The sequence below is a fragment of the Canis lupus genome, chromosome 11 (genome assembly GCF_003254725.2).
Source record: "Canis lupus dingo isolate Sandy chromosome 11, ASM325472v2, whole genome shotgun sequence".
Lineage (NCBI taxonomy): Eukaryota > Metazoa > Chordata > Mammalia > Carnivora > Canidae > Canis > Canis lupus.
In genome coordinates this window covers 22,353,874-22,367,186 of record NC_064253.1, presented here as the reverse complement: position 1 = coordinate 22,367,186, position 13,313 = coordinate 22,353,874, and the positions used below count along the sequence as shown (strand labels likewise).

The following is a 13,313-nucleotide window of genomic DNA, read 5'->3' as shown; positions in this document are numbered from 1 at the left end:
GCATCCAATTGTTTATTCTTCTCTAACCCTTTTTTCCTATAAGGTCAGTAGTAAAGTCCCAACTTTCATTTCTATTATTAGTAATTAGAGTCTTCCCTTTTCTTTAGCCAATTTAGCTAATACTGTCAATTTTGTCAATCTTTAAAAAAAAAAAAGGAAATTTTGGTTTTATCTCTTCTCTATATGTTTATCTCACTCTAAAATTTTTTATTTCCTTCTTTCTGCTAGCTTTCAGTTTGGTTTGCCCTTCTTTTTCTAGTTCCTTAAGGTATAAAGTTAGGTTACTAAGGTACAATCTGGGATCCCTGGGTGGCGCAGCAGTTTAGTGGCTGCCTTTGGCCCAGGGCGCGATCCTGGAGACCCGGGATTGAATCCCACCTCAGGCTCCCTGTGCATGGAGCCTGCTTCTCCCTCTGCCTGTGTCTCTGCCTCTCTCTCTCTCTGTGACTATCATAAATAAATAATAATTTTTCTTTCCTAATGCAGGCATCTACAGGTATGTATTTCCCTCTGAGCACTGCTTTTGCTGCATAAGTTTGTTTTTTTTAATTGAAGTATATTGAAATACAATTTTATATTAGTTTCAGGTGTACAACAGTGATTTGACACATACATTATGCAATGCTCACCATAGTAAGGGTAGGTATATGTGTCATCAAAGTTATTACAATATTATTGACTATAATCCTTATGTGTTATGCTGTGTGCTCATTTTCATTTACCTTACTTTCTAACCTCCCTTGTGATTTTTTTCTTTGACCTACTGGTTATTTAAGTTTATTTCCATATATTTGAACATTCTTCCAGTTTTCCTGCTATTACTGATTTCCAGTTTCATTCCATTTTTTTTAAACATTTTTTTTAATTTTTATTTATTTATGATAGGCACACAGTGAGAGAGAGAGAGAGGCAGAGACACAGGCAGAGGGAGAAGCAGGCTCCATGCACCGGGAGCCTGACGTGGGATTCGATCCCGGGTCTCCAGGATCGCGCCCCGGGCCAAAGGCAGGCGCTAAACCGCTGCGCCACCCAGGGATCCCTCATTCCATTTTTGTCAGAAAAAATACTTTGTATGATTTCATATTTTTAAATTTATTACACCTTGTCTATGGCCTAACATATGGTCTATCCTGGAGAACGCTCCATCTGCATTTGAGAAAAATCATTGTATTTTCTTAGTGAATTGACCCTTTTGTCAAAATACAATATCCTTGTCTCTTGTAACAATTTTTCCCTTAATGTCTATTTTGGCTGATATTTTAAACCCATCTGAGCTCTCTTTTCATTTCTACTTGCATGGAATAATTTTCTCCATTCTATTTTTTAAGATTTTATTTATTTATGAGAAACACAGAGAGAGACAGACAGACAGACAGACAGACACAGGCAAAGGGAGAAGCAGGCTCCATACAGGGAGCCTGACATGGGACTTGATCCCAGGTCTCCAGGATCATGCCCCGGGCTGAAGACAGCACCAAGCCGCTAAGCCACCGGGACTCCCCTAAAATAATTACTGATAAAGAAGAAATACCTCTGGCATTTTATAATTTTTTATATGTGTCACATCTCTTTTGTACCTCAATTTCTCTATTACAACTCATTTTCATGCTTGATTCTTTTGTAGTGTACCACTTGGATTCCTTTCTCTTTTCTTCTTCTATATATTTTTTAGTTCTTTTCTTGGTGGTTACTTTCATGATTACATTTAAGCTCTTAAACTTCTAACAATCCATTTTTAATACAACCTTAGCTTCAATAGTATATAACAATTATTTCCTTAGAATTTCATCTCCCCCTTTCACGTTTTGTTGTCACAAAACACATCTTTATACATTATACACCCATTAACTATAATTATTGTTTTATGCATTTTTATTTTAAACCATATATACACATAGTGTGTGTATGCACACACATACACATACACACACACATATATAGTTACAAATTAAAAATATAATACTGACCTTTTATATTTACCTATGTAATTACTTCTATAAGTGGCTTCAAGTTACTGTCTAGTTTCTTTTCTTTTTTAACCTTCTTTTTGAAGATTTTATTTATTTATTCATGAGAGACAGAGAGAAAGGCATAGGGAGAGGGAGGCAGAGGGAGAAGCAGGCTCCCTGTGGGAAGCTCAATGTGGGACTCAATCCCAGGACCCTGGGATCACAACCTGAGCCAAAGGCAGACACTCATCCACTGAGCCACCCGGGCAACCCAGTTACTGTCTAACTTCATTTCCACCTAAAAGACTACCTTTAGCATTTTGTGTAGAGCTTCTACCAGCAAACTCTCTCAGCTTTTGCATATCTGGAAATGTCTTATTTTCTCTCTCTCTCTCTCTCTCTCTCTCTCTCTCTCTTAAGTAGGCTTCATGCTGGATGTGAAGCCCAATGCAGGGCTTGAACTCATGACCCTAAGATCAAGATCTGAGCTGAAATCAAAAGTCAGATGCTAACTGAGCCACCCAGGTACCCCTCTCCTTCATTTTTTGAAAGACAGTTTTGCTGGATATAGAATTCTTGGTCAACAATATTTTTCTCCCAGTGCTTGAAATATGTTCTGTCACTTTTTTCTGTCCTCCACAGTTTCTGAGAAACCAGCTGCTAATCTTATAGATAATACCTTATATGTGACAAATTGCTTCTCTCTTGAGAGTTCAAGATCCTAAGATTCTCTTTGTCTTTGGTTTTTGACAGCTCAATTATGTGTCTCAGTGTGGATCTCTTTATGTTTGTCCTTGGAGTTTACAGATTCTTGGATGCATATATCCTTTACCAAATTTGGGAAATTTCTAGCTACCATTTTTGTTAAATATTCTTTCTGCCTCTTTCCCTCTCTCACCTCTCTTTCTGGAACTTCCAATATGTATATGTTGATATGCTTGATTGTGTCCCACAGGTCTCTTAAACTGTTCATTTATCTTTCTTTTTTTTTGTACTTTTTTTGTTGTAGTTCATTTATCTTCATTCTTTATTCTTTCTGTTCCTCAGACTAAGCTCAATAGATTTGTCTTCAAGTTCACTGATTATTTCTTCTACCTACTCAAGTCTGCTCTTGAACTCTCCAGTGAATTTTTCTGTTATTGTACTTTTCAGCTCCAGAATTTGTTTGGTTCTGTTTGGTTCTAATTTCTATCTCTTTATTGACATTCTCTTTCTTGAGACACTTTTTCTGGTTATTTAGCTCTTTGCCCAAGGTTTCTTTTAGCTCCCAGAGCATATTTTACACAGTGGACTTATTAAAGTCTTTGTCTAGCAATTCCAATGTCTATGCTTTCTCAGGGACAGTTTCTATTCATTTCTCCTGTATAAAAGCCATACCTATTTGTTTATTTGCACACTTAATTTTTTTGAACTAGACATTTTAAATATAAGGTAGTAACTAAGATTTTAATTATTAGAGAGAGAGAGAGAATGAGCAGAAGCAGAGGGAAAGAGAGAAGCAGACTCCTTGCTTAACAGAGATCTCCATCCCAGAATCCTAAGGTCATGAACGGAGCCAGAGGCAGATGCCCAACTGACTGAGCCACCCAGGTGTCCCTACAATGTAGTAACTCTAAAAATCATATTCTTCCCTTTCCTCAGAGTCTGTTACTTTTTCTGAGTAGTAGTTGTTTTTGTAAAATTGTATTCTTTGCAGGGTGCCTGGCTGGCTCAGCCAGTAGAGAATATGACTTGATCTCAGGGTTGTGAATTCAAAGCCCCACATTAAGTACAGAGATTACTTAAAGATAAAATATTTTAAAAACTGTATTCTTTGTCATATGTGGTATTTGAAGTCTCTTCCTTTAGCTAGTGTTTAAAGAGAGATTTTCTTAAATGCTTCAAGTGAAAAGAAGAAAAGGAGGGAGGAAAGAAGGAACAAGAGAAGGAAGGAAGGAAGGAAGGAAGGAAGGAAGGAAGGAAGGAAGGAAAGAAGGAAGGGATAAAGTAGACAATACAATTCTTTAAGAACAAAGTCTGCTCTACTGCTTCTGGACCCAAGGAGACCAGAGTCCCTCACTGAGAACTCAAGCTGCCATCTTTAGGACTATCACCATGCTGAAAAAGGGAGTGGGTCAGGGACATATAAAAATGTTGCAAAGTTTTCTTCACTTTTAAAGGTTGACTCTTTCTTGGGGCGCCTGGGTGATGTAGTTGGTTAAGTGTCCAACTCTTGGTTTTAGTTGAGCTCATGATCTCAGTCATGAGATCAAGCCCTGCAACAAGCCCTGGGTCATGCTCCAAGCTCAGCAGGGAGTCTGCTTAGGATTCTCTCTCCTTCTCCCTCTGCCTCTTCCCCCAGCACTCATACTTTCTCTCTAAAATAAATATTTTCTTAAAATAAAATTTTAAAGTAAATAAAAGTTGACTCTTTCTTGATTCACAGTTTACTCATTTGCTATAAAACTTTGACGATTTTTCAGAATTCTGACAGTTATTGCCTCTTTTCAGGTATTTTTTTGGGGGTAGATGGACCCCTTAGAGCTACCTACTCTACCATTTTCACCAATATCACTCCTTCATTTTTGAAGGATGGGTTTTCTGGATGTAGAATTCTTGGTTGACAGTCTTTTTATTTCAATACTTTGAAAACAACACTCCACTGCCTTCTGGCCACTGTAGTTTCTTGGGATAAATAAGCATTAATTTTATTGAGGATACTTTGTATGTGATGAATCACTTCTCCACAGGTACTCTCAAATTCTTTGACTTACAACAGTTTGTTCATGATGTGTCTAGATGAATTTCTGAATCTTAGAGTTTACTAATATTTTTGGATGTGCAGATTGTTTTTTCATCAAATTTGGGGAATTTGGGGCCATTGTTTCTTTGTATTTTTTCTGTCCTTTCTCTCCTCTCCTTCTGGGATACCATATTTGATGGTGTTCCACAGGTCTCTGCTCATTTTCATTCCTTCATTTTTTCTTTCTGTTCCTCACACTGGAGAATCTCAATTAATCAATCTTTCTGTTTTTCAATTTCTTCCTCTACTAGCTCAAATCTACTATTAAATTCCTCTAGTGAAATTTTCAATTATTGCACTTCTCAACTAAGGAATTTCTATTTGGCTCTTTTTAATAATTTCTCTATATTCTCTATTTGATGAGACATTCCTCTCATACTTTCTTTTAGTTCTTTAGATATGATTTTTCTTTAGTCCTCTGAACATATTTACAATAGCTAATTTAAAAAATCTTTGCTTAAGTAAGCCCAAGAGATGGGCTTCCTTGGAGACAGCTTCTACTGAGTGTACTTTTATTTACTTGTGTGGAGGCCATACATTCCGGTTTCTTTGCATGTTTCATGATTTTGTTGTTCTTGGAAAGTGGACATTTTAAATTATAGAAAATTGGAACCCTGGAAATTAGAAGCTGCCCTCTCCTTAGAATTTTACTGTTGCCATTCCTTTTTTTTTTTAAGATTTTATTTATTTGAGAGAGAGAGAAAAAAAAAAAAACATGAGGAAGAGTAGAGGGAAAGAGAAAAGCAGGCTCCCCACCAAGCAGGGAGCCTGATGCAGGGCTCAATCCCATGACCCAGGTCATGATCCCTGAGGTCATGACCCATGCCAAAGGCAGATGTTCAATCAACTAAGCCACCCAGGTGCCCCCCCTTTTAAAGGGACTTTCCAGAAGTACTTCTGTGAAGTCTGTATTCTTTATCATACGTGAACAAAGTCTCCACAGCTAACTTAATGGCCTGCTAATAAATGGATAGATGTTTCTATAAATGTCAGGACCCACTAAGTCTCTGAGCCTTTTCTATGAGGCTCTGAGTGTTGGGGCATATATTTAATGTTCTAGCAGTTTACATCTCTGTCTCAGCCTTCATTTTCTGCTTGCAGAGTCTCAAGATTTTCCAAAGGTGAGAGATCGGGGTCTTCTCAGAACTTTCCTGATGCCTTCATTGAGATCTTCCAAAATAGTAATAATTTCTCAGAGTTTCATAGCTAATCAAGGTTTTTCATGCATGTTATTTCCAATGACCTCACAGCCATCCTGTGTGTATTAATAACAGTGCTTTACAAATGTTGATGCTGAACAATTTCGAGATTAAGTAACTTGCCAAAAACCTCAATTCGTATAACACTGAAATCTGTCTGCATCCCTTCCACAGCACAGAACATCCCTGAGGCTTGCAAACCAGGGCCCTACAGGATGTATGTTTTGTGACCCATATGGCCTCTGTAAGGCAATCAAAGATTCAGATTCCTCAACTCAGCTTTTTCCCTGACTCCTATCAAATCCTATACCTAACATGATGTTCTACAGTCCATTACCAAACACTATAGAATACTGGTGTGGATGCACTGCCATACCAACAAGCTCACAGAAGTACCAAATGAACATTGATCCTCACATTTCAGGTGTTGATTAGGGTATTCCATCACCTCCATGATTTCTGACCCCACATTATGTTGATGCAGGCCATTTTTACCACCAAGAAAGAAATTTGTTATTTACCATAAATAAAGACAGAGTATATTTTTAACCATTTTATTTTACAATAAAACATACATATAGAACCAAATAAACAAATATATAGCTTAATAGACTGTTACAAGACCAATACCCCGGTAACTATCACCTAGGTCAAGGAAAGCAACTTTGTTCACCAGCCATCCCAAAAGTCCTTCCATGTGCCCCATTCCAATTACAACTTCCTTCCTTTCCCCCAAAGTGACCACTATCCTGATTTTCATAGTAATCACTCTCTTGCATTTCTCTATAGATAGGTACCCCTGTAGATCCCTGGAACTAATACTTTAGTCTTCTCCTTTAAAATTTTAAAAAATTTGTTAAGTCTTTTAAGTCTTCCATTCCTTTTTTCCTTTCAGTTTACTTGTTGATGAATCCAAGCAGTTTGACTGGTAGAATTTCCAGTCTGGATTTTGCTGACTACACACTCATAGTGCAGCTCAGTATGCTCCTCTGTCCTCTATTTCCCAGAAGTAGGTAGTTGGATCCAAAGGCAAGATCAGATTCATGCTTCATCTCTTTGGCAAAATTTTAGGCTCTGTTCTTTCATAGCAGGCATATGTCTGCTTGTCTCTCCTTTTATGACATATGGTAGCAGCCACTCATACTCATTGCCTAGATTCATTACTTCACCAGGGGTTGAAAATAGTGATATTTTAATTCTACCATTTTTTCATTTATTAATTGGGATACTTCTATAGAGTTTTCCTTACTGATTATATGGTCACTCAGTAATATGGTTCGTGTAAGGTCAGTAATGGTTGATTCTTTATCTTAATTTAATAGTTTTTTAAATAAAGGATTAGTTCTTTTTTTACTCTCCAAAAGCAACATTAGTTTTCTGGTTTCATTATAAACTTATGGATTGTTTGATGAGTTTCAATCCATTGTAATTATTATCCTTTTTGAAGCTCAAAGTGTCCCATCTTTTGCAAGTTGGAGTCTCTTCAAGTAGTCTCCTAAGTCCTTTTGATAGGACTCCCATAATCTTTGATAGCTTCCTTGTTATGTGTATGACAAGATATTCCTGATACATCTGGTATATATTTTGCCTTGACTGGCAGTCAATCATTTCTCTAAGAATCCCTTAGAGAAACAGCATTTCAACATCACATTATGAGCACTAAAGATGCATAATTACTGAGTGGCAATGTTCTCGGTTTTTCATGGTTAAGGATAAAATACTTTAGTAATTTATCCTGACATTTCCAACTTAAATGTCAAAAGAAAGTTTTTAGTTATCTTTATCTGTTTGTCCTTTCTTCCATGAGTATCCTAGTTCTCAAGAGTACTGAAGATAATAGAACTAAACTGCCACATATTTACCCACCTGCTTTATTCCATATTATAGACTCAACAGTTTCAAAATGGCACTACTACTAGTGTCGCCACTAAATTGACTTCTAAAAATGGTTTAAAATTTGTTTTGCTTTAACTCTCCCCATTCTGGGATCCCTGGGTGGCGCAGCGGTTTGGCGCCTGCCTTTGGCCCAGGGCGCGATCCTGGAGACCCGGGATCGAATCCCACATCGGGCTCCCGGTGCATGGAGCCTGCTTCTCCCTCTGCCTGTGTCTCTGCCTCTCTCTCTCTCTGTAACTATCATAAATAAATTAAAAAAAAAAAAAAACTCTCCCCATTCTCCTCCAGTTTTGAGTCACACTATATCTTCACTGTCATGGGATAGATTCATTATATGCTTTCTTCTTGTTAACCCACAATTATGATTAGTTCTACCAATAATTGTAATCAGCATTCACCACCCATCCTAATGTTGATGTGTCTCTAGTCATCTTGGTTGGATGCAACTTATTCTTTGCCAGATTCCGAAGTAAGGGCTTAAGGGAACACTATCACCCAAGTGTTTTCATGATTATTGACAGTTTCTGTGTGTGTGCGTGATCTGAAAGTCAATTATAATGGATCTAGAATTCTTGGTTTACACTTTCTTCCCTTAAGTATCTTAAACACGTTACTATTTTCTTTTACCATACAGCATTATCACGGCAAAGCCTGCCAATACTTTCCCTTTCCTTATCAGCCCCTTTGCCCAGATGCTCACAATTTCCTCCATCCAATTTTTTACTAGAATGTCTTGGTGTTTGTTGTTCTAAATCCATATACTCAGGGGTGCAACACGTGCTCTTTCAATAAAGAATTTCAATTCTTTTATTTCAGGTAGCATTTCTTATAGATTTGTTTGCTCCATCCCTTTACTTTTTGTTTCAAATTCAGCGACTCTTATTATCCTTATGTTGGATCTTTTCTTCCCCCCATTTTCTTTGTCTTTTTAATCTTTTTTTCTTTTTCTTTTTTAACTTTAAAGTAATCTAAACCCAACATGGGGGGTCAAACTCACAACCCCAAGATTAAGAGCTGCATGCTCCACTAACTGGGGAGCCAGCCAGGTGCCCCTTCCCTCATTTTCCATATTCATCATTTTCTCTTGAATCCTTTTTATTTCTTCATTTCTGATTGAGTTTTAAAAATCTCCCCCATTGGGGATCCCTGGGTGGCTCAGCGGTTTAGCGCCAGCCTTTGGCCCAGGGCGCAATCCTAGAGTCCCGGGATCGAGTCCCGCGTTGGGTTCCTGGCATGGAGCCTGCTTCTCCCTCTGCCTGTGTCTCTAACTCTCTCTCTCTCTCTCTCTCTCTCTCATGAATAAATAAATAAATAAATAAATAAATAAATAAATAAATCTTTTTTAAAAATCTCCATTAATCCAATACTTCTAAGCTTACCCATTATGTTTACTCACTCTTAGTTTCATCTTCATTTTTGAAGTGACTTTTATTTCTAATTCTTTCCTGAGTTTTGTTACCTCACCTCTGTTCTTTCCTATCTCATATCATTTTCTTTCCTTCTTTTTAAAAAGATTTTATTTATTTATTTGACAGAGAGAGCAAGCACAAGCAGAGGGAGAGGCCAAGGGAGAGGGAGAAACAGACTCCCCACCAAGCAGGGAGCTCAATCCCAGGACTCTGAGATCATCAACTGACCTGAAAGGCAGACACTTAACTGAGCCAACCAGGCACCCCTTGTCTCATGATCTTGAAAATTTACCTTGTTTTGAAATAACATGCTACAGTTTTTATCTGTTTTTTGGACATGTCTTTGTGGTGGGCTTCTACTATCTACATGGATATTATTCTGTACTTCATTCTCTTTTCTCGTTTCATAATTCTGTATGGGATTTTACCTCAATCTCTTTCTAGTATACTTTTTTTATATGACATTAGTTTTCCTGAACTTTTAGATGCTATGGCTCTAACTTCACATAACTCATCTGTTTTGGTGGTGTGTTTTAAGATGTGCTAGCTTGATTTTTAAGGTTTCTTTGTTCCATTCCCCTCCTCCAATTTTATCTGGGCCTTCTCTTCCTTCAGCTCTGGGTCTCTACCCTGCTCAATTTTTATTCCACTCCCACTATTTCTCCTAAGTGGGTGGAGAGCAGGGGGTGTGTCCCTGAAGGGAGCCCTAACTGGTCAGTCTTCAAAGTTCACAAGGTTTAGACTGTTCTAGGCCCTTCAGAAATTACTATGAACCTCTTGTACTAACCCAGTACTGGACTGAACAACACTCTTCCCAATATCAAATGCTGTACATCAATAGATGAATGGATAAGAAGATGAGATGTGTATACACACACACACACACACACACACACACACACACACTGGAATATTACTCAACCATCAAAAAGAATGAAAGCTTTCCATTTGCAACAATGTAGACGGAACTAGAGGGTATCATGGTAAGTGAAATAAGTCAGTGAAAGACAAATACTGTACAATTTCACTCATTTGTGGAATTTAAGAAACAAAACAGATGAACATAGGGCAAGGGAAGGACAAATAAGACAAAAACAGGGAGGGAAATAAACCATAAGAGACTCTTAATCATAGGAAACAAACTGAGGGTGGTTGGAGGGGAGATGGATTGGGGGAAAGGGTAATTGGGAGATGGACATCATTAAGGAGGGCATGATATAAGTAGCACTGAGTGTTATATGCAACTGAGGAATCACTAAATTCTACCTTAAATTAAGTAATTTAAGATTACTTAAGTTCTACATTATATACTAATAATACAGTATAGGGACACCTGGGTGGCTCAGCGGTTGAGCATCTGCCTTTGGCTCAGGGTGTGATCCTGGAGTCCCAAGATCGAGTCCCACATCGGGCTCCCTGCATGGAGCCTGCTTCTCCCTCTGCCTGTGTCTCTGCCTCTCTCTCTCTCTCTCTGTCTCTCATGAATAAGTAAACAAAATCTTTAAAAAAAAAAAAACTAATAATACAGTATATGTTAATAAAAAATGCTGTTCTCATATCAGCCCATATTTTCCAATTACTATTTTTTTTAATGTCCTCTGCTTCCTCTCAGAGACTCATACTGTGCAGCTGTGGCTCAGAGTAAGGATATTTTTTTGACTAGTTTTGATTTCGATGCTGCCCATGGGTTTTTGGTTTTGCTCCCAAGTTGCTCATTTTTTTAAAAGATATATGTATATAATATCTCACACTGACTGCTGAGTGTGGAGCCTGACACAGGGCTCAGTGTCACAACCCTGATATCATGACCTGAGCCAAAACCAAAAATTGGATGCTTAACCCACTGAGCCATCCAGAGACCCTCCAAGTTGCTTTTTTTTTTTTTTTTTTTTTTTTACTACACTTGATCTTAGCCAAAAGGCCGAGAAGTGATGCTTTTTTTTTTTTTTAAGAGGAAATTCAGAGACTGAAAAACCATGTCATCACTGCTACTATTGCTATCATGTTCCTAGATTTTAGACTATATTTTTCAAGTCCTTGAGAATTTTTTCTATGGAAAATTTTCTTGAACGAAATGTCTTAAAATTTTTTTAATGTTTTCACCAATAAAAAGGATGAAACAGAAGAAAGTTAACCCATTTTGTCTGCTTACCTCAAAAAGTCTGAACAAGTTGTATTTTGTGTTATAATCAGTCCACAAGACTACAAAAAAGGCATTCAGTGAGACGATGCTAATCATCATTATCTTAAAGAGACGACTCATTATGACTCTCTTCACAAATGCCTGACATTGGGTATCTTTCCTCCTGTCAAAAAGTTGAATAAGAGGTGTGATTATCTTACAATAAAACTAGATCCCAAACATTACACACATTTGCAGAGACTAGGGTCTGCTTTATCCCCTCTGTCAATATAAATTTAAATATATTTTTAAATTGCAACACAATGCAGGGCACCTGGCGGGTTCAGTCAGTAGAGCAAGTGACTCTTGATCTCCGGGTCATGAGTTTGAGCCCCACACTGAGTACAGAGATTACTTAAATAAATGCATTTTTAAATTGTAACACAATGCTAATTGAATGACCAATAAAATATGTATGATGACTCCTGAGTTGATCTGTTCCCACTTAGTTACTTAGTTCCTTTTCTTTGGACCTCTGGGGTGGTGCGGGGGAGAGGTTACCAATTCTTCTTAAGCAAAACAAAGCATTATCTTCATTTACTCATTCAACAAATTTTTACTGAGTGATTACAAATGCCAAGCAAGGCAGCAGACAGCAGGCACTGTGGATACAAGGTGAACAAAACTAAATATTGTCAGTCTAGTAGGAAAAACTGGTAATAATCAAATCATCACCCATACAAGTGCTCACAAATCAATGATTAAAAAACTGGACACCCTAAGAAAAAAATGGGCAAACACACAGTCAATTCATGAAATAAATACAAATGGTAATGAACTTCCCCCAAAATGTTTAGTAGCATTACTAACCAGGGAAATGCAAATTAGGTACAATGATTGTTTTTGCTTATGAAATTAGCAAAGACTTGGGGCTCCCTGAGTGGCTCAGCGGTTCAGCGCCACCTTCGGCCCAGGGCGTGATCCTGGAGACCCGGGATGGAGTCCCACTCTGGGCTCCCTGCATGGAGCCTTCTTCTCCCTCTGCCTGTGTCTCTGCCTGCCTCTCTCTCTCTCTCTGTCTCTCATGAATAAATAAATAAAATCTTAAAAAAAAAAAAGAAATTAGCAAAGACTTAAACATAATAGTATCTAATGCTGGGAGTAGTTACTGTGATGAGGCAGTCTCATAAACTGCCTGGGGGCATGTAAATTGGCCAACTCTTCTGAAAAGCCTTAGTACTGTTTGTATCCTTTGATCCAAGGAACCTATCCCAAGAGAATGCAATCTGGAATAAAGTGGCTTTGGCCAAACATGTTCATCCCACCATTATTTAAGTAGTGAGAACTTGGAAACACTTTAAAAGTCTAACAAAAAAGACTGGTTAAGTACATTATGGCATATCCATCTCATGGAATATTATATAAATACTAAAATATGCCTATGCACTTTCTATGGTTTAAAAAGATGTTTATGATCCACTGGGTGGCAACGGATAAAAACAAAACAAGATACACAATTCTCTACTCAATATTATCTCAACTGTGCAAAAACAAGTAGAAAAAACTGAGAAGGAAACACACCAAAATGTTGATAGTGCCTGCCTGTGGATGGTGAGCTTACAGGTAATACTTTTTTTTTTGGTTATTAATATTTACCTGTGCTTTCCAATTTTTCTCAAAATCATGTATTACTTCCCCACTATATGCAACAAATTAACACACTCTCCTAAAAGTAAATAAATACAGAATGTATATACTTTTATAATCTATAAAAACAGGATGTATAATTTTGTCTGATTTGAGGTCTAATACCTCCAAAAAAACCTTCAAATTTTCTAACCTAGTAGCTAATAAAAGGAAAGTAAGAAGGACAAAAAGATAAAAAGGACTAAACTGAGTCAAATGCAGTATATGGGTCAAATGAGAGAGTGACTGAAGCTGACTTAACTAGCCAGT

At 37.5% G+C, this 13,313-nt stretch overlaps 1 protein-coding gene and 1 pseudogene across 4 annotated transcripts in view; both read right to left on the bottom strand.

Moving 5' to 3' along the window:
• The window catches only part of CATSPER3 (cation channel sperm associated 3), a 35,705-nt gene that overhangs the window by 17,672 nt on the left and 4,720 nt on the right, over positions 1 to 13,313 (bottom strand). For all 4 annotated transcript variants that reach the window (XM_025432460.3, XM_049091797.1, XM_025432457.3 and 1 more), the window contains exon 2: positions 11,388 to 11,541. In XM_025432460.3, the coding sequence (XP_025288245.1) occupies positions 11,388 to 11,541 (154 nt within the window). The remainder of the gene's footprint in view (positions 1 to 11,387; positions 11,542 to 13,313) is intronic.
• On the bottom strand, positions 10,994 to 11,168 carry LOC112650622 (U2 spliceosomal RNA; annotated as a pseudogene).